A 25,613-nucleotide genomic window follows, 5' to 3' on the forward strand; every position below is an offset into this window, starting at 1 on the left:
TTTAAGGAACCTCCGTACTGTTCTCCATAGTGGCTGTACCAGTTCACATCTTGTGGGGAGACTTTTGACTTGATTCAGTTGAATTATGGTTCGGCGATGCAGCAGAGCGGGTTCTCAGGGGTCGTCCATGTGCCTCCCCTATAGCTGGTTTGGGGCCATGTGACCAACTCGGCATGTGAAGGAGGCATGTCTTCAGGGCCCAGCAGAGAAGAGCTGGTGGCAGCCCGAGTGGCACCCCTCCCCCCGGGCCCCAGCTGGGCTCCGTGTGAGTGAGATGCACACCTCGCTGCCCAGCCCCTGGACTTTGGGCTTCTCCATCGCTGTTGGTACTCACCTGGCCAGGATCCCAGTTCTTCTCGAGTTAGTTTTCATAAGTTACGTTATCCCTAGGAATTTGTTCTTATGGCCTAATTTTCAGGTTTTTTGGCATGACACTCAGTCTTTTAAGGACATTTCAATAGTTTCAGCATTTGAAGTTGTGTCCCTGTGGCAGAGACGTAGGGGCAGGTGTGTCCCTTCACGCAAGACCTCGCTGTTCAGGGGACGGGATGCAGCTCCTGAGCTCAGGACCCTCGTCCAGGCAGCCCCAGTCAGTGACCAAGTGACCCCAGCAGGGCCTGGGGATGCCTCCGCTCCTGCGTCCTCCTGTGTGCCTCGGGGGTGGCGCCCACCGTGGACTGCTGACCGCCTGTGCTGCTGCCCAGCCCCATTCATTCTCCTTGGTCATTCCTCATCCTGGCGGTTGAGCTGTTACCAATTCTGTGTTTCTCTTGCTTTATCACCTAACGTAATTGATACATTTTAGTTTAAATCTGCATCTCATTTTGTGCTATTTGTTCTACTTGTATGATTTTTTTTCCTGTCTAGTGTTGCCGTTTTTAGATAATTTTCTGTCATTCACATTTTCACCTCTACAAGTTTGGAGGCTGTGTGCCCTGTTCCTGGTGTGGTATCACAGCACATGTTTGTGTTTATTTGATCAGCACTCCTGACATCATACATGAGCCATGAGCACGTGACTCCCTGTGCACCCCTCCTGGCTTACGTGTCATGGTTTTCAGGTGCCTTAATGAAATATTTTGTTGAAATGAAATACAGTCACTATTTACCTGTAGTTATTTATTGTTTGCCCACTTCTCTCTCACATCTCAGACTCGCCGTCTCTAATCACTCTCTGCGTTTACAATTTCCTTTCTCACCTACTGGCACGAGTCTCCCCATCATGGTCTAAAATCGTCCTTATTTTATGTCAGTTTTGATGGCGTCATCCCCGTTTTCAGGGCTGCTGGGGGCGTCCGTGATGTGGTTTGTGTCCAGATCCCACTCCAGGCCTCGCACCTGGAAGGCGGCTGGCGCGCCCGTAAGCTGCAGCCCCTCCTGGGCGTGTCCATGTTACCGTAGTGCCCACGTGACTGCCCGTGCACACAGCGCACTTTTGAGGACCACAGACCCACAATTCAACACCTTTATTTGTCACTTTACCAATCTGACACAGTGTTAACAACAGGGAACACATGAGGAGGTTTGCAGACAGACAGGGGCTGTTTCACCACAGCTTTGCAAGCCAGGCCTCGGACCGCGACTGACAGGTGACACCACGCCTCGGCCCTACAGACGCCCCCAGAGTTCCTGGTGGGTGTGGCTCTGAGTCAGAGCACCCGTGCCGTCGGCACTGCTCGTCCCGTCACACTGCAAAGTGCTGCCCTCGTCACCCCCTAATGGTAAGAAAACAGTGCAAAAATAGATCGCCTCTATATATACATTTATTTCCCTTTCCTGAAAAAACTTAGTACAAACTAGTAGCATATGATCCCTTTCAAGTTTGAGTTATGTGCATCTCCTTTGTTGTTTGGCTTGGTTTGGGGAAGAGAGAAAGTTAACTAAAGCATCTCAAAGTGCAGGGCGACCACCGCCCAGGAGTGCCGGGCCACCACTGGCCACACTCTCCACTCCCACAGACAGAGGCCACACCCGAGCCACGGGATTTCACAGAGCGCTCGGTAGTCAGTCGGCGGAGGGAAGCTACTCAGGGTCAGAGTTCGAAGGACATTCGAGCCTCGTGGTGACTTCACAGTACAGCTGAAGTGTCAACCTGAGTGGACGGACCAGGTGACGGTGCTGTCCCCACCTACGTGCACTGTGGGGCGGGGCGTGCCAGCTCGTGTGGGAACACTCCAGGGGAGGGGCCTGCTGGGTCCTCAGGGGCAGCCCCCCCTGAAGGTCCAGGCGGTGGCTGTCGTAGGGCTCGGGGGCCATGGCGTCTGTGACTGATCTTCTGCCACCGGCGCAGCCACGGGCGGTGCGCGGTGCGGTCGTGCGCCGTTAAAGCTTGACTCACGGCAGCCGGTGGCTGAGCAGGCCCAGGCTTCGGGTGTGTGAGCCTCTGTCCGCTGGTGCTTCAGAGAGATGCCTCGGCCTGCCCTGAGCTCTCGGCCGCTGGGGCATGGACGTAGCGCAGCTTAGACAGGAGGCTACGCCGCTGGAGCTCCCCGTGCCTCTTCCTGACTGTAATTTTCATCGGCCTCAAACCTTAGGACTGAGGATACTCGAGGTGTAAAAATACTCCAGTATAAATATAGATCTCTTCCTATATTTTAAACTTACGTAATTTGAGCTTCAATTTTGGTGAACTGACCACCGCCTAGTTGCTTATCCTAGAGCATTAAATAGAAATAAATAAGTAGTGTGGTGCGATCAGTGTTCTCAAATGCTTGCTCTGCTGTCCCGGCACTCGGCGCCGTCAGCATGGTGCACCCTGACCACGGGTCCCTGCTTCCTGGTGGGCTTGCTGTGCAGTATCCTTCATTCAGAGAGAGAGAGAGAGAGACATGTAGTTTCTAGTTGACCACAGTTAGTAGAAGCAAATGGGTGTTGCATAGAACATGCAGCGAAGACGCACACCTGCCTGTTTGTCCACAGCATCCAGACCCTGAGGGAGGCACATGTGTCTGTGTAGAGCTCGGAGCCCGAGCGACGTGCCGTGTTTGGGCTACACACAGATGCTGTGATGGAGCCGACGGGGAGGGGGCCACTGCTTCCTCCTGCCCTGAGCGGGGAGATGTGTTTCCAGAGCTACCCTTCGGGAAGGAAGCCTCAGGCGGGCTGGGGACACCCGAGACCCACCCAGACGCCTCAGCCTCCGCAGCTCGGGAGCCCGCGAGCGCGGGGCCAGCCACGGGGGCAGCTGTGTGCGCTAGACTTTCCTTAACCCAAGGAGGAGGTGTTGCTGTAACCATCGGGAAGATGGGTCTCCTGCGGCGGCTGGTGTCGGCCCCACAGGCCGGCCCCGGGGTTGGGGGCAGCGTGAGGAAGCGTCCCAGGACGCCACTGGCGTGGTTTCTTCTGCTCACACTGCCTCCCGTGTGCTCCCGGGCAGGCCAGCCCCTGACCGGCTGGGAGGGCTGGACTCCAGTGTCCTGCCGCGGGATGGCTGTGCCGGGCGCTGGGATGTCGGGCAGGCGGAGACCCACAGCGGCTGGGCAGAGGATGGGTCTGGGGAGGAGTCCTGTCCCGAGTCCACGGAGAGGAACCAGCCGGCGCTGGAACACGGGCTTCACCATCTGTGATCAGCTTAGTGCCCAGAAACACTGCATGTTCAGAGTTGTCTGCAGACGCGATTCCCCAGGTGACTCTTGCCTCTGGAGGGAGAGGAGCCCAGGGCGGGGCCGGCCTCCTGCCTGCCTTCCCCCAGCCCTCAGGCCTGCTTCCTGGTGGCGGATGGGGGCCTGGCCGGGCAGCTTCGGATCCCCAAGTTTTAGAAACTTTCTAGATGGCAGCGATTCATATCTTCGCAGTGAGCCCTGGAGGCCTGTGCTCCGTCACTTCCTGGGTGATCGTGCGGTGAGGTGCCAGGCCTCAAGACGAAGCTGCCCGCTGAGGCCACCGCCATCCCAGGGGGAGCCCCCCGTGCGAGGGGCCGTGTCGGCTGGGAGCGCTGGCCTGAGTCCCTCTGTGTGGGTGGGCAGGGTGTCCCAGGTCCAGCCGTGACCAACGTGCCTGCCGTGGCAGTGCTGGCCTTTCTCGCGGCCACCTCTGCCGTGGGCCAGGCCGTGTGTCCGTAGAGGGGTGCCCCTAACCAGCCTGCTGCGCTGGACACGGGACAGAGAGCGGCAGGGCAGTTGGGTTCCCGGGAAGCATTCCCTGGGGGCTGCCATGGGCTTTCCCCGGGACCAAAACCAGGACCACAGGGTCCAGAGGGTTACACGCCGGGCTGTGGCCATGTCCATGGAAAGGGACACACTACCAAGGTCCCACTGTGACAGCAGGAGGCCCCCCCCTCTGGCGTCTCAGAGGAACCAAACCCCGCAGATGCTACCGGCCTCAGGCCCTCCCCTGACCTGGTCCTGCCCTGCGGTTTCTGCGCTCCTGAGCGGGGAGGACAGGGGAGGCCGCTCACGGAGGCCCCAGAGAGGCCAGAGGGGCAAGGAGAGAGCCGTCGGGCTGCCCGCAGCCTCTAGCCCAGGGCCCCCGGGGTCTTCCCGGCTCGGGGCGGGGACACGGGCCGCTGGGAGGGAGTCACGGAGATGGGATATTCTAAGTCTTCCCTGAGCCGTTCTGAGAATAAACATGCATCACTGTTTCCTATTTCTTCTCAGAGAAGCGAAATGAACTGCCCTTAGTTTCCATTTTAAAATCTCATGACGTCACACTTCGAGTCACTTTGGTCGACAGAGGCGGCTTCTTCCTTTGCACGGCAGCCCTCAGCTCGGTGCCCGCCCTCAACGCAGACCTGGCAGTCGGTGTGTGCGTCTGAGCGCATGTGCGCGTGGTGTGTGCACGGTGCGTGTGCGTGCATGCGTGGGTGCGTCTGTGTGTGCCTGGGTGTGCAAGCGTGCACTGTGAGCCCCGCCTCCCACACCTCCGTGCTGCTCGCCAGGCCCCGCGGCGCCCTGTCCGGGGCTCCCTCCGCTTTATTGGTGCTGCTGGTTGGTGCCTTGGTGCTTGTGGGTCAACACTGCCCCGTTAGGGTCTGCCCACCAGCTCCTTTAAAACAACCCCCTTTGCTGCAAACCAGTGGCCGGTGTGGTCTGGACCCGGGAGACACTTCGGAAAGGGCCATCTGCCCACTTCCTGGCGGGCACGAGGCAGGTGTGTTAGGAAAGGTGAGTCGGGGCCAAAGCTGGGGTGGCGGGGGGTGCGGGCCCGGGTGGGAGGGAGGCGGGCCTGGAGCCTCCGCGGCCGCCCCGCCCCGGGTCCGAGTTCTGCCTGCAAGCACAGGAATGTAACGAAGTGTGAGGCGGCGGGGGACCGGGCGACGGGAGGAGGCCCCGCCGGCTACTTGCCCCCCTGCACCTTCTGGTCGTAGGTGCCCGCATGCTTGTAGCCCGGCACGTAGCCCGACTCGTCCACCAGGTCCACGCGGCCCGCCCTGCCCTTGCCCCTGCCCGACGGGTCGAAGCGCTCCTTGTGGGAGCCCGTGAACTTGGTGGTATCCGTGAGCCGCGACACGGTGGGCGAGGAGATGGCTTTCTGCAAGAGAGCGGGAAACGAGGTCAGGGAAGCCGCCAGGGCGAGTCCAGCCCCGGGGCCCAGACCGTGGACGGGGGCCGCCGGTGCCCGGGAGCCACGCTTCTGCCTCCTTCCCGAGACCCGCGCACCGAACTCACCGTCACCCCCGAGATGATGGGGGCCTTGCCCTCGATGAGCCTGTGCACCTCCCGGACGGCCTCTTCTCCGCTCTTGTCTTTGAATCTCTTCTTGGCCAGCTCCTCCAGTGCTTCCTTGAACTGCTCGAATGAGATGGTCCTGCAGGACTTGCCCCTGCAGGGAGAGGGGGCTCAGGGGGCGCCCACCGGGCCCAGGCACCCCCACGGGGAGGAGGCGCTGAGCAGTCACTGGGCTGGGACCCGCACCCCACCCAGGGCCTCGGTGACATCAGGGGACCCCTCACCCCACCTCTTTCCCACAGCCCAGAGCGAGTCTTCCATTAAAACACAGAACGTGCCCTGCCCCGCCCTGGTCTGCGGCGTTACACCCAATAGTCGGCTGCCGTCGGCAATGGCAGCAAATACAAATCGTCCTGGAGTGAAGTTGACAGGAAGCACGTCCTTCATGAACGACTGGACACCAACACATCCTGGTCTGGTGCTAAAGTGGGCGAGCGTGTCGCCTTCCTCAGAGGGAAAGGGTGAAAAGCACGTCAGATCCCACGGCACAAGGCAGCTGCAGTCCTGGCTGGGGCCACCGGCCTGCGCGGGGTCGCCAGGGGGTGGGGGGCACGGTCCCCACTCGGGGACAGGATTGGGGGCCGCCTCCCCATGGCCGGGGCCTGACCAGCACTGGGCGCGCTGGGGCACAGCCGGGACCCGGGAGCAGCTCCTCATCCGGAGGCATCCCACGACCGCCCGGGATCTGGTAGGTCATTCTCGCAATTTCTTTCTCCTCCCTCCCTCCCTTTTTGGCTGCGTTGCTTCGCGCGGGCTTTCTCTAGTTGCGGTGGCGAGCAGGGACTACTCTTGGTTGAGGTGCGTGGGCTTCTCACTGCAGTGGCCTACCCCATCGTGGAGCTCGGGCTCCAGGCGCGCAGGCTCAGTAGTTGTGGCGCACAGGTTCAGCTGCTCCGCGGCATGCGGGATCTTCCCGGACCAGGGCTCAAACCCATGTCCCCTGCATCAGCAGGCGGATTCCCAACCACTGTGCTACCAGGGAAGTCCATTCTCGCAATTTCAAAATGGCTCTAGACTGGCTCTTGGTCTCTACGAATTTTAACTGAAAAGCACTTATGCCACCTTGGATCTTCCCCAGCGAATCCATCCGGTGAGGTTCTCAGTGTTCTACAGTAAGAGGAGTGGGGGGAGGTGCCCCGGGGACCAACAGAAAGGCTGCCTGCAGAAGCCAAGGGCTCGAGACAGCGCAGCCGACGGCACCCAGGGGACCGGCTGGAGAGGGGAGGGCAGAGTGGGAGGGGGCTGCCCCCACGTCAGCACCGGCCGCAAAGCCACAGGCACGGCCGCAGAGCGGCCGCAGGACAGTCAGAAACAGGCCACATGTAAGGGTTTTTGACAAGGTTGCAAAAGCCAGTGAATGGAGGTGGAACTGTCCTTTCAGCGGCCGGAGGCTGCGCACAGAGGAGAGGGCCTGGCCTGTGCCCCACGCCGTCTACAAGTTTAACTCAACTGGACCACAGTCCTGCATTTATCACAGACCCCGAACCATCCAGCTTCTGGATAAGCATCCAAATGAAACTCTTCGTGACCTTGGCTTAGGCAAAGATTTTCTCAGGAATGACCCCCCAAAAACAGTCCATAAAAGAAAAACAATGAATTGGACTTGACCAAAAATTTTAAAACCATGCTCTTCAAGAGATACTGTTAAGAGAAGTAAAAGACAAGCCACAGATGGAGAAAATCTGATAAAGGACTTGTATCTGAAACACAAAAAGAACTCTTATACCTCAACAACAAGAAAAAACCCAATGTAAAAAGTTGGGCAGGGTTTCCCTGGTGGCGCAGTGGTTGAGAGTCCGCCTGCCGATGCAGGGGACACAGGTTCGTGCCCTGGTCCAGGAAGATCCCACATGCCGCGGAGCGGCTGGGCCCGTGAGCCATGGTCGCTGGGCCTGCGCGTCTGGAGCCCGTGCTCCGCAACAGGAGAGGCCACAACAGTGAGAGGCCCGTGTACCGCAAGAAAGAAAAAAAAAAAAAGTTGGGCAAATATTTGAACCGGACACTTTGTCAAAGATCTGCAAGTGCAAACCAGCCCGTGAAGGACGCTCCACGTCACTGGGCACCAGGGAAATCAGGTTAAACCGGGATGTGGCCCTGCCACACACCCACTGGGACAGCGGAAGTAAGCAAACCAGATAAAAGGACACCACGGTGTGGAAGGGTGCAGGCGGCAGCATCCCCCAGAAGGTGGGCCGGCAGCCCATGCACAGCCCCTGACCCCTCCTGGGTCTCACTCGCACGTAAACCTGTGTGTATCACTCTCCTATTCGTGGTTCTGTTCAGTCACCAGAACTCCAACAGCCCAGCGGTAAGCGATAAACATGCCTCAGGATGTCCCCTGCGCATGCCGGGACTCACAGGCACTTGACACGTGAGTCTGAGGATACGGGACGTGCTGACCGCCCACCCCGGGGTCGGGGAGACAGCGGAGGGAGGACACAGCCGCAGGGGCCACGGGGAGGACGACCAAGTCGTGCCGCCAGCGAGGCCACGTGGGCGGGTGGGGAGCGGAGCCCGAGAGGCCTGGACGGCTGTCGGGAGGGGCACCTGGACCGCAGGCCTCATCAGAGCCCCCGTGTCCGGCGGTGGGTTCCACCCCTCAAAGCCTGTCTGCGACACCACAGCGGCTCTGAGGTCCGTGGGCCGGGCTTGGGGGATCCCTTGGCCCAGCTGTCCCGGGCAGCGTGGTCCTGGCCTTGTTGGGGCGGGGAACCTGCCATCCCTGCTGGTCGCTGACCCACGACGGTCGTGGGGCCCCACTTGTTTGTCCTGAGTTGTCCAAGGCGCTCCTGTCTCTATTCACGGACTCCAGGCCTGCCTGCCAGCCTGGTGACCGGCCGCTGGGGCACCAGGCACCACCAGTGTGAGTCACTCGGGCTGGGGGCGGGGCATGGCCAACGGGGCCTCCGTCAGAGGCCGCATTCAGATCGAGTGGACGTGCGGGCCCAGGGCGCTGACCTGCCTGCTCCACCTGGTGGGGCCGGGTGTCCCCACGTGTCCCCACCGTGACCGCCAGACAGGGTCTCAGAGCTTGGTCTGGGCTGGCAGGGAGCTTTCCCCAGGGGGCCCCGCGGCCCCCGCTGGGAGCAGTCCCTGGGGAGTTCTCGAATGACACTGCCAGCCTCTTCCCTGGAGACACGTGATCACTTTACACGGCTCCGCACACACAGGGAGCCTGTTCTCCCGAGTGCACAGAACCGGAGAGGGTCCCCCCACCAAACCCCCACCAAACCCCCTCCTCCCGGCTCAGCACTGGGGCCAACCAGTGCCCTGCTCAGAAGGCCGTTGTTCTGCTGGAAAGCTGGTCCAGCAGTAATGGGGTCACTGGTCACACACGAGGCCCCATGGGTTGTGCTTCCCAGGCCCTGTGTCCCCAGACCTCCAGGCCCAACGCAGGGCAGGCAGAGGGCTGAGCCCGGCCACTCCCGAAGGTCACCAGGGACACTCGGTGGCCAGGGATCTGGGCGGGGGGGGGGCAGCACAGCCCTCCGAGGACAGAGGTCTGTGTCTCCAGGGCCAGCGTCATGAAGGCCGCTGGACTTTGGCTAACATGTCCTAAGACGGAGCAAGGGGCCCCCTCTGGACCACAGATAACATGCCACTTGGGGGCTGGAGAAAGCCGACTCCCAGGCTCCCCTGAGCAGCAGAAGCTGGGACCTGGGTGACCCGTCCAGAGAGCAGGAAGTGGGGTCTGGAGGGGGAGGCTAAGGCACCAACGAGGGCCAGAGGAGGGAGCCCCCGGGATACTCCCATCAGACCCTGCCTGGGCCAGCGGGGCTGTGCGGGTGGCCACGGGAGCGCTGTCTGGAGGACCTGGATGCAGGGTGAGGATGCAGTGTGATGTGGTACCAGGCCCTGGGAGCGGGCAGACGCCAGGCCCCTGCTCCTGGGCCCCAGGGACCACGCTGCTGGCAACCTGGAAGGAGGCTGCTCACACCCAGCTCTGGCGGCCTCCAGGCCGGCCGCCTGAAGGGCACCTGTGACCCCGACAGTCAGCTGCCCCCCAAGCAGGGAAGAGCGTCCTAAGTTCCTCCCGACCTCGCGAGGGCTTAACGCAGGCTGGAGGCTCAGGGACGGGTTCTGGGGACAGATGCACCTGAGGTCGTTGAAACCACTTCTGGATGTTTGGGGAAGGTCATCAAAAGGCCTGTGTGCACTGGCGTCCAACACCAATATCAGTGGTTTGAGGAGCCAGCATGGACGGACTTGCCCGATTCCTGCCCCCCCAAGCCTTGGCCCTCTGTAGACATGCCAGGCAGGCCCCAAGGAGGCCAGGGCAGAAGCTGCTGGATGCCCTGCACAGCCTCGGGCGGCCAGGAGAGGCCCCCTGGGAGGACACTGTGAGACCCCCAACGCCACAGCTGGAAGCATGTGCTGGGATCAGGGCCCCGAATACCACAGCCTCACCCACCAGCCTGCAGGGAGGGGCAGGGCAGGGCAGGGCAGGCCCGGGCGCCAGGCACCGAGCAGGCGCTGGGCCCCGCTGGCGTGTCTGGGACCGCACAGCGCACCCGGCTCCGCCCTGCCCACCGCTCCCGCGGGCATCCCGCGTGGCCTGGGTCTCTGCACCGATGCGCCAAGCTCTGCGCTTCAGACGGTTCCCTCCGCAGCCCGTGCAGCGAGAATGGGCCGCGTCCCCCGCCCCGGCGTGCGTCCTCCTAACCTGCAGCCCAGACAGGGCTCCAGAGTCACGGGAAACGCCACCATTGGCCAGAAAGCCGGCGCGTGGGGGCCGGGAAGGGCCAGCAGAGCCGCCATCCGCCTCCCCGGCCTTCCCACCTGGGCACACACGCAGGGGACCCTGCGGCCCCCGAGCCCCCGGCGGGACTGTTGGGGTGACACTCGTGCTTATGGGAACGGGGTCCTGAGTTAATCCCTTCCGCCCTGGGGCTGGGGGTGGGGGCCGGCACGGGCCGGGGGAAGCCCTGGTCCTGGGGATAGCAGTCTTCCGTCAAGGCCTGGGGAAGAGCCGCAAGAACCTTGTTGAAAACTTCACACATAGTAACATCCAAACAAACAAGCGCTGCCATGACGACGGGCCTAAACAGAGGCTGCAGATACCGGGCTGGCGGCAGGGCTGCTGAGTCATGGCAACCGCCCCAAACAGACACAGCCGTCGGCAGTCCGCGACCCGTGTGGTTCCGCGCCCGCGGTCCCACGACCCGCACGCCGGGACGCGCACGTCCCCACCGCGCCCCACACTCCTCAGACCTGGTCCCCCAGGTGTGGCTCCCAGCCTGTCCTGCAGGACCCCACGACCCGACTCAGGGCACCACCCCCCAGGACCCCCCAGGGAGCACTGTCTCCCTCTCCGTTCCCAAGGGCAAGGTCCCCCGCTGCACCGCTGGGAGGTCTGGGGGACCCTCCCCCAGAACAGGCTCTCCCAAGTGGGACACAGGTCACAGGGACCCCACAGGGAGTTCAGGTCCAGGAGGGCAGAGGGGGAGTAGCCACAGACTGGTCTTGACCGTGTCTTGACCACGACCCCTCGCCGGACCGGGGCTGCAGCCGCCCACTTCCCGCGACGAGCCGAGGCAGAGACCCTGGGGCCCAGAGCAGCCAGGCTCTGAGGTGGGGCCCCCGCAGTGCCTGGGCGCCAGGGGCCAAGCCTCCTCCCTGAGTGTCTGAGCAGTGTCCCGCCCTCCAGAGCGGGACGGGGACCAGATGGGGCTCCCTTTCCCGGGGGGCACAAGGGCCCGTGTGCCTCCACTGCCCGTGCCTCCTGCACACGGGGTCTCCAAGGCCTGTCCAGGGCATCTGTCCTCCGGGTGAGCCGTGACCAGCAGAGTGGAGACCTGAGTTCTACACGTGTGGGCATGCACGTGCGCGTGTGTGCGTGTCTGGGTGATGCCTCGGGGACGCTGTTGCTGTCCTCAAGGTGTGGTCCCGGGGTGTGAAGGGTGGGAGAAGGGGGAGGGGGCGTATCGACGCCTGGACCACACGCCCGAGCCCGTGTGCACATGCGTGCAGACACACACACGGACAAGCACACGGTGCCCACCGTTCGTCATCCCCGCTCTTCTTCACACGCGAACGTCCCCGAGAGCTGAGGGGAGCGGCGCCACAGACGCCCACCTCCCGGACTCGTGCCCCCTGCCCCCAGCAGCCCACCACGGGCCGGGCTCTGCCACTTGAGACCCCTCAGGCTGCGGCAGGCGGCTGCGGCACGTCCCTGACCTGGGCTCCCGGCCCCACTGGGGCCTGTTCTGGTTCAAACTCCCGGGCATCTTCTTCCGGGCAGGGAGAGCGTCCTGAGGCGTCGCCTCCTGGCCGCCCGAGAGAACGCAGAGCCCCGCTCCCACCCCCCTGGTCCCAGGCGCACACGTACTTGATCTTGCTGAAGACGATGTCCACATCGGTGACGGTCACGTTCCTGCCGTCGATCACCTGGCAGTCCCTGCACAGCTTGGACCAGTTCTTGCCGTGCATCTCCTTCCCGGTGGCCCTGGTGTCCCCGTGCACCGCAAACCTCCGGAAGGCCTCCTCCAGGGCGCTGAGCTCCGGGCCCGCGGCGGCCGCGCCCTCGCTGGCGCCCTCCGACTCCAGTGACAGCCTCTTGGCTGTCCTGTCCTTCGCGGGGTCCCCTGGGGACTTGGGGGGCGTCTTGTTGGCGGGCTTGGGGGGCTTGGGCCTGCTGTCAGCCATGCTACTGGGAGGAAGCAACAAGAGGTCACCGGCTTTTGCGGGCAGCTGCCCAAGGCCCCCGCGGACAGGGGCTGTGGCCCGCCAGCAACTGTGCGACCCCGGGACAAAGTGTCCATCTGCTGCAGAACACGGCGAGGCCCCTCCAGCCCTGGCGCCCTGGCCGCCAAGTCCCCGACAGTCAAAGCCTCCAGCACGGTGGGGCACGAGCCAGCCTCCTGGGGGACTCAGGACCTTCCTGCTCTGGGGGCTCCCTGAGTGACACCTTCCCGGGCATCAGTGGGGTGACACCATCCTCAGGGAAGGGATCCAGAACCGGTCACGCTGCTGCGCCCACCTCAGGGCCCAGTCTGCTGACTAGGGTCCAGCGGGCCGAACAGACTGCTAGTAGGAGAGGGAAGCCCCAGGCGAGAGCAGGGGTCTGTGGAGACTCCGAGGGCCGAGCGGGGCTGCGGCCTGCACCCAGGGTAGGGGGGGCTCACGTTGCGGGGTGGCTGATGGCGTCAGGAGCCCAGTGAATGTCCAAAGCTGGGCCCGGGTCCCCACGGGGCTGAGAAGACACCTCCACCTCCAGCAGCTCTGGGGAGCCGGGAGCTCAGCACCGATGCCCACCCCCAGAGTCACGGCTAGTGGTCAGCGGGGGGCAGTAGGCAACCTGGCATTGTGGGGGTCCCGAGCAGGGCCCTGCTGAACTCAGGACCTACAAGTTCCCCAAACAGAAAAGGCAGTGCAGCTCAAGAAGGCACAGTGGCTGGTGAGGATGGTCCAGGACACCAGGGGCTCAGGGCAGGGTGGACATGACTGGGGATGTGGTGATGAGCCCCAGGACCCAGCTCTCCGTCCTGGGCTCCACGTTTGTAGCTTAATAAAGTAACTTGAAAATTACTTTAACAAAACTAACAGGGAGTGAGACCCTACATGCAGATGGGAAGCTCTCCAAGGTGACTTCCTGCTGTGGGGAGAAGCAGGACGGTGCGGGGAGCAGAAACAACACAGCCGGTGTTGGAGCCATCGAGGACAAACGGCATCCACATGTGGGCTGCGCCCCGTGGCCAGGCGTCGCTGTGGCCGGCCGTGGACGTGGCAAACAGGAGGCCCGGCTCCCGCCACGTGAGGCTTGTCAGCCGCTGGTCCACGGGGTGGGGCCCGGGCCAGGGGTAGGAGGAACGGGGGTGGGCAGGTGAGGTGGAGAGAACACTGTGTGAGTGTCCCCTGGCCAGGCCCTGCTGAGGCACGGCTGACCCCACGGGCTCCGGAGCTGGGAGCTGATGAGGGTTCACGGTGGGTGTGGGGATGGACGGCATGACCGGATTTGCATTTTCAAATGAGGGTGTGGAGAGGGCAGGGCAGCTGCCAGGTGGACTCACAGACCAGAGTGGAAGGAGATGCAGGACGAGCGGACCTGGGGAAGCCGGCCCCAGAGTGTCCGCCAGGCTCCAGGGACCACCCACCATGGGGGCCCAGCTGTCTTCAGACACCACGTGACCCCCTGGCCCACCAGCCCCTCACAGGCTGTCCGTGCCCCAAAAAGGTGCCACGAGGCCTGTGTCTCCAGAATGATTCTCCCGGGCAACGCCCTTAAGACGTGACTATCTGAAGCAAAACCTGTAGAAAAGGTGACCCAGGACAGACCCTTATCTGCCACAGTCACAGCTTCTGCGTGACATCAGCACACAGTGCCCCCAGCCAGGAGGGCTGGGAATCCATGTTAGCAATGTGCCTGCAACAGGACCAGGTGTGCCTGTGAGATGGGCCAGGTGTGCCTGTGAGCTGAGCCAGGTGTGCCTGTGAGGTGGGGCAGGTGTGCCTGTGAGATGGGCCAGGTGTGCCTGTGAGCTGTGCCAGGTGTGCCTGTGAGATGGGGCAGGTGTGCCTGTGAGATGGGGCAGGTGTGCATGTGAGCTGTGCTAGGTGTGCCTGTGGGCTGAGCCAGGTGTGCCTGTGAGATGGGGCAGGTGTGTATGTGAGCTGAGCCAGGTTGACTGTGAGCTGGGCCAGGTGTGCCTGTGAGCTGGGCCAGGTGTGCCTTTGAGATGGGCCAGGTGTGCCTGTGAGCAGGGCCAGGTGTGCCTGTGAGCTGAGCCAGGTGTGCCTGTGGGCTGGGCCAGGTGTGCCTGTGAGCTGGGCCAGGTGTGCCTGTGGGCTGGGCCAGGTGTGCCTTTGAGATGGGCCAGGTGTGCATGTGAGATGGGCCAGGTGTGTCTGTGAGCTGGGCCACGTGTGCCTGTGAGATGGGCCAGGTGTGTCTGTGAGCTGAGCCAGGTGTGCCTGTGAGCTGGGCCAGGTGTGCCTGTGGGCTGGGCCAGGTGTGCCTGTGAGCTGGGCCAGGTGTGCCTTTGAGATGGGCCAGGTGTGTCTGTGAGCTGAGCCAGGTGTGTCTGTGAGCTGGGCCAGGTGTGTCTGTGAGCTGAGCCAGGTGTGTCTGTGAGCTGGGCCAGGTGTGCCTGCGGGCTGGGCCAGGTGTGCCTGTGAGCAGGGCCAGGTGTGCATGTGAGCTGAGCCAGGTGTGCATGTGAGCAGGGCCAGGTGTGCATGTGAGCTGAGCCAGGTGTGCATGTGAGCAGGGCCAGGTGTGCATGTGAGCTGAGCCAGGTGTGCATGTGAGCAGGGCCAGGTGTGCATGTGAGCTGGGCCACGTGTGCATGTGAGCTGGGCCACGTGTAACTGTGAGCAGGGCCACGTGTTGTTTTAAAGGCAACAGCAGCTCTGCCTCTCCTGGCTCCCCCTCCTCGAGCAGAACACAGGTGTGCACTGAGACCACAGGTGGAGTGTGTGTTCCTGCTCCCGCAGGTGTGAACGCACCTCCACCCCCGGGCCCCCCAGACCAACTCTCAGCCCCTCGTTCCCAATGCCCCTCCTCACGCTGCCCATATATACACCCTACCTGCAGGCACTTCCTGCATCGGACCAGGCCTCAAGCATCTTGCCCCTTGGGATCCAGGTGCCTTCCAGCCCCCGGGGCCCATTCCACCTCCCTGGTCCTCTGGGCCCGAAGCCCCAGGCGGGTGTTGAGTGCACCAGGATGGCCAAGGCTCGCTGGAGGGCGGCCTGGGAAAGCTGCCGGCCGTTGGGTGGGGGGTCTGGGGGGGTGTGCTTCTGGGGGCAGGATGCGGGCCAGGGGATGCGCATGTCTGGGGGCTGGGACCCGCACAGGGGACTCCCCGCCTCCCAGGCCCTGCGGGGGCGCTGCTCAGGCCTCAGGCCCCGTCCCGCCGGCCTCCTTGACGCCAAACCTCCCGGAACTCGGAACCCGGCTCCACCTCACGCCGAGCGAGCTGGGCCGGCGGCACGGGGGAAACTCGGGTCACGGCGCCCGGACCCCACCACGGGCTCTGCCGGGTCACCGGGCATCGCACCCCAAGTCCGGAACCTCCCCGCAACACATCAGCCCCACTGGCGAGCCCCCTACTTGAAGGGTCGGAGAGCCGGGGGATCCAGAGGCCTCAGCGCTCTGTGGCCGCCGGGATGCCCTGGGGGTGTCGCTGACGACGCGCTAGAGCTCGACTGGGGTTCTTGTCCCTGACCTCGTCCTAGAGGCTGCTCGGGACCGGGAGACCGGCCCGCAGGTGGGAAAGGGCTCCCGGGACAGCGGACGCCAGAAGGAACCTTCTGGAGCCACGAGCCGCGGTGGGAGCCCTGGGCTCTCGAGCTCCTGGTCCTCGGCCCCGTCGGCCCACCCCACGTGCCACCCTCCTGCGTTCTCAGGGCCGGCGTGGTGCCAGCACCCTCCAGATGTCTACAGCAAGCCGGGCCCAGGGGCGGCACCCTCCACCAGGGCCGAGAGCCCAAGTCCCTGGGCCGTGGCTGCGCCCGCTGATGTGCCCCCGAGGCCCGGCGTCCAGCTGAGACCCTTCTTCTGCGCAAGAACCGCACGGGCCCTGGAAATGCCAGGTTCCCGAGCATCTGACAAACTAGCCCTCCTTGGACCTCGACGGAGCTCCTGACGCCCACCGGGCTGACAGTCTGCTGAGCGCACCTGACCTCGGCCGTGCAGGGGCCTGGGCACAGAACGCCCCTCGCCGGATGCCGCTGGACGCGCAGAGGCAACCCAGAGGCTCTGTGCCAAGTGCGGGAAGGAGAGGAGGAGAGAGTGCAGGGGAAGCAGGCGCCTCCCAGGGCAGCCCAGCCCCTTTGGACGGCTCAGCCCACCGGGCCCGGTCCCAGGACTGATGGCGCACGGAGGGGGCGAGGGAATAACAGCAGCAGCCCCCAAATAAGTCCCAAGTTGCTCCGGGGCCGCACAGGAGGCCAGGGCGCCTGGTCAGCTGGTCCCGGGGAGAACCTCCTTGACCCCTGCCGGGTGGGTGCGCTGTACCCGTGCAGCCAAGATGAGGTGGGCGGGTGAGGGTTAGGACAGAAAATGCAAAAGACCAAGCGGCCAGAAGCCGGGGGATGCATGCCGTCACCTCCCCCTGCTCCCCTCCGTCCACCAGGGCTTAGGCCCCCAGGGTCGGGGTCCAGCTTCGCCCTCGGTGCAGCCCCTGGAAGAGGCACAGCCTCCGAGGGAACAGCCCGAGGGGAACAGAGGCGTCGGGGCTGCGCACCGTCTGGGCCGCCGGCCCGCAGCTCTGGCTCTTTCTTTCAGAGTCCACTGGAACACGACACAGCCCTTTGGCAACTGTCCACATTTTAGTCATAATACGGCCACCACAGCTCGGCTGCCCGACACTCGATGTGAATGACCACTCGTCCCAGGCAGCGGGGCCTCCCAGGCGGGCACAAAGCGGCCTCTGAGTGCCTGCCCCGCAGAGCAGACGGTCCCGGAGCCTCAGGCGTGGACGCAGCCCTGCCGGCTCGGCGCTGCCTTCCACGGTCCCTGCAGGGGCCCCGACAGCACGGGGCGAGCGGCCGCACCGTCCGAGCAGGAGGCCACTCACGTCCCGGGTCACATGCTTCAGGCCGTAGGCCCAGAAAGGCCCGTGGGGATGGGACCTCCTGCACTGAGGCTAGGCCATCCCTCGGGGCAGCCTGGGACCCACAGTCACAGCCACACTGTCCCCTGCGCCCAAGTCAAACGCGGTTTCTCTGGGACGAGAGGGAAGGTGGGTGGCTGAGCGGGCGCCTTCCTGGGGGCCGTGGCCATCTTGCGGGAGCCACACCCGCAGGCCTGGGGGCTCCTGCTGGTCGGGCTGGCGGGGGAGGGGACGGGGGCGGGGGGAGGAAGGGGCCAGGACAGGTTTGCCACCCCTGCCCCTCAGAAGAACTGATGCGGACAGCAGGAGCTTCTCTGGGTCACCACGAAGCTGGGGCTTTTCGGGGGACTCACTCCGTTGGGACCCCTTGGCCTCCCAGGAACCATGTCCTGGGCCTCAGTCCCCCGGTCCCAGAGCCGGTCTCTACTGTTTGTCAGCAAGTTTCTTACAAAATCCAAGAACACGGCATCTGCAGCCAACCTGCGGTCGGGCGGACCCTGTGCAGGGCACGTGTAGTGGGTGAATGGTGTTCCCGAGCCAGGTGTGTCCACGTCCTCGCAAGGTGGAGGAGCCTCGTTTGGAAGAAGGGTCTCTGCAGACGTCATCAAGCTAAGGATCTCGAGATGGGTCCACTCTGGACCAGGGTGGCCCTAAGTCCATTGACAGGTGTCCTTACAAGGGACGGAAGAGGAGACACACAGACAGAGAAGCCACGTGAAGACGGAGGCCAAGACGGGAGGGACGTCGCCACAAGCCCAGAGATGCCCGGAGCCCCGGGAGCTGGAAGAGGCAGGAGGGACCCTCCCTGGTGCCTCTGGAGGGAGCACGGCCCTGCGACACCTCAATCTCGGACTGGAAGTCTGGCCTCAGAACTGGGAGAGGACATATTTCTGTAGTTTTCAGTCAAAAGTCTGTGGTCCTTTGTCACAGCGGCCCCAGGACCCGCAGACAGCAGGGACACCAGAAGGGGGTCCCTGCCCCGGAGAAAAGCGCCTGCAAAGGTCCAGAGGAGTGAGGCCTGGGCGGCGGCACAGAACCCAGGGGCGATAGCGGGCAGAGGCCCCTCCCCACAGACGGGGTCCAGCCTCGAGTTGGCGTGCACGTGAGACCCTCAACAGGAAGTCTGTTAGCTCCAGGAACGTGGAGCTGCCCGCGGATGGCCTGGCCTCTCCCCGACGGCAGGCGCCCTGCGGTCACCACGTGCCCGCACGGCAGGTCCTGGGGCCAGGCCTCTCAGGCCGTCCGAGACCCCACGGAGCCCACAGCGTGGGGGGCAGGCCGGGGCCCGGGGAAGCCAACCGCAGGGCCAGGAAGAGCAGAGGGGCCTGCGGGGAAGGGCCGCTGCCTGGGTCTGACGGCTGGCAGGTGGGCGGCAGTGTCGCCTGCAGGCCGCAAAGCCTCTCCTGGCCCCAAGCAGCCGAAGAGGAGATCAGCCAGCGCAGGTGTGAAGCGCAAAGCCGGAGGCAGCCCGAGGGTCTCCGCAGTGGTCTGCAGCCCAGCCCTCACTCCCTACCCACCCCCCGCCAGACAGCTGGGAGGCTTCCCACCAACCATGGGGACTGAAAAGCCCCAGGCCCCCCACCCGGGAGGGCAGGGCACCCTGAACAGACCAGCCCTGCCCTGGGGGTGGGCGGACGGGCGCCTGGGAGTCAGGGGCGGTCAGGCCGGCTCCCCTCTACCCCCAGGGTGGATGCGGGGATCTGGAGCGCTGGTGCCCCAAACAGCGGCAGGACACACACAAGCACTCCTGAGGAGGAGACGACCATTGGAGACGGAAAAACACAATATCCACATATGATGATAAAAAAAATAACCAGGCCCAAGAGGGGGAACAAGTGCCAAGAACTTGCAGAAACAACAGGAAGCAGAAACGACGAGAGGCTCCAGTTACTGGAGCTGGATCAGACATTGAGTTTAAAGTAACTACGTGCACCGTGTGCAGAGAAGAAATGGGCAGTGCGCGCTGTGTGCAAAGAATAAAAAGAACAAGGTGAGGAATTCCAGCAAAGAATGGGAGCTGTAAGAATGCAGGTAGCAGATCTGAAAAAAGAACACCTTAGAAATTCTAACCCTAAAACGCACAATAACTAAAATTCAGAACTCAGTGGATGGGATTCACAGCAGAGCAGGTTAAAGAACTCGTGGATCAGAAATACCCAAAAGAAAACAGCTAGACATGGTGGAAACGTGTGTGTGCGCACACATGTACATACACATGTGCATGTGTATGGTGTACACACATAGGAAAATCGTATGTGGGTACACCATCATATGTGAGGTAAGCTGCCATCCAGGAAGTTAGGAAAAAAACCTCAGCAAATTAAGGACAAAGGTGTTAGAAACAATGAAGATAAAAGTAAAAATTAATAAATTAGAAAACAAATCTATAATACAGAGGACCAACAACATCAAAACTTAATGCCTTGAAAACACTGATAAAATTGATAAATACTGGGGACGCTAATCAAGTAAAAAAAAGAGAAGGTCAAAATATCCCATATCAGATGGAAAATGAGGACATCCCTACAAGCTCAACAGATACTAAGGGATTAAAATATAATAAGAGAATATTATAAACAATTTTGGACCAACATGTTTGATAATTTAAATGAAACAGACAAATTCCTAAAAACAAAACAAAAGCCATTTTACCAAACAGTAACAAGAAGAAATATATTCTTATCATTGCTCTTGTATTTATTATTAATTCTTATAATTATTGAGGATTTGAATTCTTATTTAAAACCTTCTCACAAAGAAAACCCCAGGCCTGGATGACTTTACCAGCAGATTCTTCCTTATACTGAAAGAAGAAATAATGTCAGTCTTACACAGATTCTTCCAGAGAAGAGTAAAAGATGAAACACCCCACCCGACTCATTCTGGCTAAAATAATCCTGGTACCAAAACCTGATAAGGGCGTTACAAGAAAAGAAAAATGGATGCCAATCACACTTACAAACACAGATACAAAAACCCTAAACAAAATATTAACAAACTGAATCCAGTAATAGATAAAAAGGATCAATACCTTACAATCAAGTTTGGTTTATGCCAGGAGTGCAAGGTTCATTTAACATTAACTTAATATAATTCACCACATAACACAACACAGAACCAAAATCATATTATCATCTTAATAAATGCAGCCAAAGCACTTGATGGATTTCAGCATTTATTCACCGTAAAAATTCTTAGCAAATTAGAAAAGGAAATAAATTCCTTAATTTGATAATGGGTACCTACAAAAAGCTACAAAATCATCACACTTTGAATATTGAAAATTTTTCCTTTCAAACTGGAGTAAGAGAAAGATGCTTGCCTATCACCACTTCTACTCACTGTGTCAGTGTGGTAAGATACGGAAAGGAAATAAATATATAAACGTAGAAAGGAAGAAATAAAACTGGCATTATTTGCAGTTTCTATGACTGTGTACACACAAAATCCAAAGGGATCCCAGGAAAACTATTAGAATCAACGTGAGTTTAGCAAGGTTTCTGGATACATGGTCAACATACAAAAATCTATTTCCATGTAGCAGCAAAACCAGACAATAAAAGGTATTTAGAAATATACCATTTAAAAAAAAAGTGAGGAAATATGAATTACCTAGGAATACCTTTAACAAAAGATGTGTAAGACCGTCCACACAGAGACTATGAAGCATTATTGAAAGAACAGTGATATTATGAACATGGGTTAAGTCTGAAATACAAAGAGGTCAATTGTCCCTAAATTCATCCACAGTTTTAATTTAATCCAAATAAAAATTCTAACACTTTTTATGTCTGGGTAGTGAGACAAGCTGACTGTAAAATATACACAAAAAGGCAAAAAAACATGAATTAACCAGCGATCTTGAAGGAAGAACAGGTGGAGGGTTTGCCCAGCGGTTTCGAGACTTGATGGAAAATTCTGGAAATGAAGCCAGTGTGGTGTGTGGTCTTGGTACAAGGACAGAAAATAAACCACTGGGCAGAAGAGAGCCTCCAATCCACCCGCACAGGTGCAGACAGTGTGGACAACAAAGGAAAAGCGGGGAAGAAAACTTTTTCAACAAAAGGAGATGGGCTGACTGAACAGACACATGGAGAAAAATGGAAATTAATTCAGGTACAGATTGAAGCAGGAAAGGCAAAATCATTAAGCCTCAGGAAGGGGATGTTTGAGAGTATCTGATGTCCTGGGTGGGAAAGACTACACAGGACACAAAAACCACTAACCCTAAAGGAAAAGATTCTTAAATGGCACCAGATTAAAACTCAGAACTTCCATTCATCAGAAGATATCACTAAGGATTGAAAAGACAGCTGTGGGCAGAGAAGGTGTCTCTTACATGCAACACACATTGCTGTCTCTAGAATCTAGAAAGAACCCTGTGGATCAACCAGAAAAAGACAGCTCTAGAGAAACGGGCAAGGGACTCAAGGAGGCCCAGCACATCCAGACACCCAGTCACTGGCGGGGACGCCTGGCTTCGTTACCTTAGCCTGAAACGCAGGCTCTGGCACGCACCCTCCAGAAGGCCACCCGCCAAGAGGCCACTGCGCCCTGCCCACTGCCGGCGGCTGTGGAGCGCGGCCGTCAAGGGGCTTCAACTCCGGGGAGCCGCCGGTACCATCTGCTAAGACGGGGCGCCGAGGGCCCAGCAAAAACATTCGCACGTGTTCTCCGAGGAACACGCAGGGGGGCTCCAGGCAGCCACGCCAGAGAATGGAAATAACCCCAAGGCCCGTGGCCCACACAAGGGATCAGCGGACGGTGAGGGGCTCACGGAACGCAGCAAGCACCGGCTCCACGCGGTACTGCCCGAAACGCGCCAGCATCGCAGAGCACGTGCTCTGAGGCAGGAAGGTTAAACACTAAACCGGAGAGGGGGGGGAAACAGGCTCAGGTAGTAAAACCACAGCAAAAGCAGAGCCCCTCCCCAGGAGCAGGCTGGGGGGGCAGCCACAACCCCTGGCAGGAGGAAGAAGGAGCGGCCCGGGACCTCTGGAGGCCTGGGGGCCGAGCAGCCAGCAGGGCCAGGGCGGGGCAGACGAGGCCCAGATGAGCTGCGGGAACCGCCTTCGCAGGAAGGCAGCTTGGTGCTGGGGGCTCCTCCCAGGCTCCGAGGCCCGTGGCCCCCCGCACCCAGAGGCAGTGGGAGTGTGAGGCCTGAACGAGGCCCCCGGAGGATGCTGGCTTTTGTGACATTCCCGCTGGAGCGAGAGCTTCCCGGGGCTGACCTGGCCGGGCTCACCTGGCACCTGATGTCTGTTGAACAAATGGGTGCAACAGGGTTACAGGATGAGGCCTTGGGAATGTGGCCCAAAGAGGGGAGATTGTGCAGGGACAACTGGACATGGGACATGCTGGGGACACAGGGGGACACACGGGGACACTGTTCTGTGGGACACAAGGCGATGGGCAGGAAAGGGCTCCAGGTGTTCTTAACTTTTAGGCTTGAAAGAAGGTAAGGGCCAGTCCTTCCTTTTCACAAATCTAATTAAGAAAAGGAAAAGTGGCCATGAATGTGCTCTCCCGAGGGTAAGCTCACCACCCCCCCAGCTAATGGGGGGTCGCAGAAGACACTTGGGTTTGGTACCAAAGTCAGAACACCATCATTTCCTCACACCCTGTGAAAGACCTGTTACACTTCCTCACCAAGGAAGGTCCTACATTTGGACATTTAGACATTACATTACAATTGAGCTTCACTGCACGTCACTGCACATCCCATACAGTTAAAGGGGAAATCTGCAAGCGCAAAACAGTCTTGCTTCCCTGTCAGCAAACGAGATTTGGAGACAGCATGCCACGTCCCTGTGGGGAGCGGCCCTTCCCCCATATGCCCTTCTTGGGGGCTGCAGATCACAGAACCCGCACCCTCCCCTGTCACCCCAGCAGGGCCAATCAAAGCCATTTCCAGGAACTGCCATGTGGATGCCGCTGAGGACGTTCCCCCTCTGAAGAGGCTCTGCTGAGCTGGGACTCGTGGCGGGGATGCTGTGGACTGGGGGTGCCAAGCTTGGGGGTTCCATGGGTTGTGACACCATGGTTACCTCCCCACCCCAAGAGGGGGCTGGTCTCCCGAGGAGGGGCTGAAGAGCGGGGCGCCGGAGACCACGTCTGAGCCCCAGATGCCGCTGGGCACCCCCCAGGCAGCTCCCCACCTTCCTTCCCAGGAAACACCTGCTGCTCAAGCAGCAGGAGTTGGGCGTGTGTCGATTCTCCTGCCTAATCCCAGCGTCCGCCTGGTCCAGGGTTTGGGGCTCAGGTGGCCTCTGCACAGTGCCCGGCACCCTCAGTCTGGGGTGGTTTCCAGATGGTGCCAGGCTGGGCCCAGGGCACAGACCTCCCGACCCAGGGAGGCCCTGATACTTCAAGGTGCAGTGGGGGCTGTGCCTCGTGGCCCCAGTGGCCCCGGATGGCGGCTCCTGTACGTGCTCCTCTGGCCTCACAGCAACATCACCAGCTATAAATAACCCTGGCGCTAAGCCAGCAAGCCTCTCCCTGAGGAAGCTTCTAATTCTCAGCCTCTTTTCTGCAGGGAGCGGCTCCACTGCCCACCAGGGAGGGAAGCCACGAGGACGCAGCCCCAGAGGACAGTTTGGCTGCTCAAAGATTTCTCTTAATCCTCAATCAGTGACGAGTGATTTTAATTTTCTTCACGAAACTCTCCTGTGATTTGCACATTTCCCACAATGAGCATCTATAACCTTGTATACAGTTAAAACAGCTTATTTATTGCAACTTCAAAGGGTTCACGAAGATCAGCCAAACAACACCGAGGAGATAAGAATTCGGCCAACACAGCTTCCACTAATCTCCATCACTTCGTCATTCCAAAAAGATGGAGAAGAATTTTTTAATGTAGTACATAAATTAGGGTACCTTTCTGAGTCACAGATCCTTCTGGAAATCACGAAGGCCCTTTCCCCAGGAAAACACACATATACCCTTGTGTGGCACGCATTCTGCAGATGCCCCCAGGCAATTCACCAGCACCCCCTTCCCCCATCACTCATCACTGAGCCCTGGGATTCCAACCACGTGGTGGGAACAGGGGCTGGTACCAGAGAAGGGGTCATGGAGTCCAGTTTAAGGCACTCGCAAGGCGCCTGTCCCATGGCCCCCGCCCCTCCCCCCATTTCCTGCCGGCTCCAAGCTCTCCCTCCCCAGGCCCATTGCTCCATCCCCGGATGTGGTCCTAGGGCACTTGGAGTTCAGGTCAGGGTTTACTGATCACCTCCTAGGCGGCAGGGGCTAGCCCAGGCCCTGGGGAGCACCCCCCCTGCGCACCCTCCCTGAGAGATTGGCCACGGGGAGTCCTGGGAGGTGGTGGCGGGGGGGAGCCGTGGGAGCTAGGTCTTTTATCGTTTATAAACGTCAGATGAATTAGCCAGTAAACACACAGACGGATGACAGCATAGCCAGCTTAGCCTAAAAGGTGTCCCATCATCAGAGCACAAAGCGCCTATCAAAACAGCAGTCACAGGGAGGGTTTTCTTCCCACCTCATTTCAAGGCTTCATTTACATAACTGAAACCGCAGAATAAAGGGTTTCTCTGGATCCTCCTTCAAGGGCGGGGCACTGGTCCCCAGGGGCGTGTGGAAAAAATACACTGGCAGCCAACCTCTTTATCTTGATTGCCGGGTTATGTGCCCACATGCGATAAGAAAACAGAACACCCCTCCGGGGATGCTTCTGGATTTGCAAAGTGTAGGCCTGACCCTCTCACCTGCACCGATATGGCGACGTTAATGCCGGACCGAGAGGGGCGGCCGAGTTCTCGCCAAAGGATCACGTACATTCTCGGCCCCTGGACACAAACGGCCCTTTCTGTGGCCCTGGGGCTCCTTAAATTCGTGCTGTATGACAGTGGCTTCATTTCAAACCCCCTAAGCCCTAATGTCCCGCCGTCTCGCTGGCAGCCGCCACCCCAGGCCTGAGCATGTGAACGGTGTTTATGTAGCAGGACACGGAGAGGGAAGGGGCTGCGAGGGGCGTCCTCTATCGCGTTACGCACCGACGCGAAGAAAGGCCGAAGAGCCTCATTTAGGGCCCAATTATAAACCTGTCCTTTGCATCGCCGGTCGCTCCAGCCCGCGCCCCCGCGTCCCCAAACCCGCGCCCGGACGCAGCCACGGGGGCCCGAGCGCCGCGCGGATAGCCGGCAGCTCCGGGGCGCGGGGCGCACGGACGCACTGGGCCTCGGGGAAGGGGCGCGGGCGGGCGCCGGGAATGGGTGGCGCGCCCAGGCCCGCAGGCGCAGGTGGCCCTGCGCGCCGCGCCCCGGGACGGAGCCCCGCTGCCCCTTACCTCGGAGATGCGGCGACTGCAGCGGCGGCACCTCCGCGACTCGCGCGCGAGCAACCCGGTACCCGGCCTGCGCTCGCGCCGCAG

The 25,613-nt window shown here is 60.5% G+C and overlaps 1 protein-coding gene across 2 annotated transcripts; it reads right to left on the reverse strand.

The window, feature by feature from the left end:
• Window positions 1-1,469: 1,469 nt before the first annotated feature.
• TPPP (tubulin polymerization promoting protein) lies at window positions 1,470-25,613 on the reverse strand. 2 transcript variants are annotated; one of them, XM_060091560.1, is made up of 4 exons: window positions 25,530-25,613; window positions 11,995-12,312; window positions 5,607-5,760; window positions 1,470-5,469 (listed from the first exon to the last, which is right to left on the reverse strand). In XM_060091560.1, exons 2-4 carry the CDS (start codon window positions 12,309-12,311, stop codon window positions 5,275-5,277), a joined length of 666 nt encoding a protein of 221 aa, XP_059947543.1. In that variant the 5' UTR covers window position 12,312; window positions 25,530-25,613; the 3' UTR covers window positions 1,470-5,274. The 2 variants fall into 2 exon arrangements, with proteins under 2 accessions (XP_059947543.1, XP_059947544.1); XM_060091561.1 differs by having other exon boundaries at window positions 11,995-12,315; window positions 25,530-25,612.

The sequence above is a fragment of the Mesoplodon densirostris genome, chromosome 3 (genome assembly GCF_025265405.1).
Source record: "Mesoplodon densirostris isolate mMesDen1 chromosome 3, mMesDen1 primary haplotype, whole genome shotgun sequence".
Classification (NCBI taxonomy): Eukaryota; Metazoa; Chordata; class Mammalia; order Artiodactyla; family Ziphiidae; genus Mesoplodon; species Mesoplodon densirostris.

Bases quoted from the DNA above. Each gene is read 5' to 3' on its own strand.
- TPPP (XM_060091560.1), bottom strand. From the start codon at position 12,311: ATGGCTGACAGCAGGCCCAAGCCCCCCAAGCCCGCCAACAAGACGCCC. The intron at 5,761-11,994 runs GTACGTGTGCGC...CTCTCCCTGCAG, and splicing joins ATCGTCTTCAGCAAGATCAA to GGGCAAGTCCTGCAGGACCA. The intron at 5,470-5,606 runs GTGAGTTCGGTG...GCTCTCTTGCAG, and splicing joins CCATCATCTCGGGGGTGACG to AAAGCCATCTCCTCGCCCAC.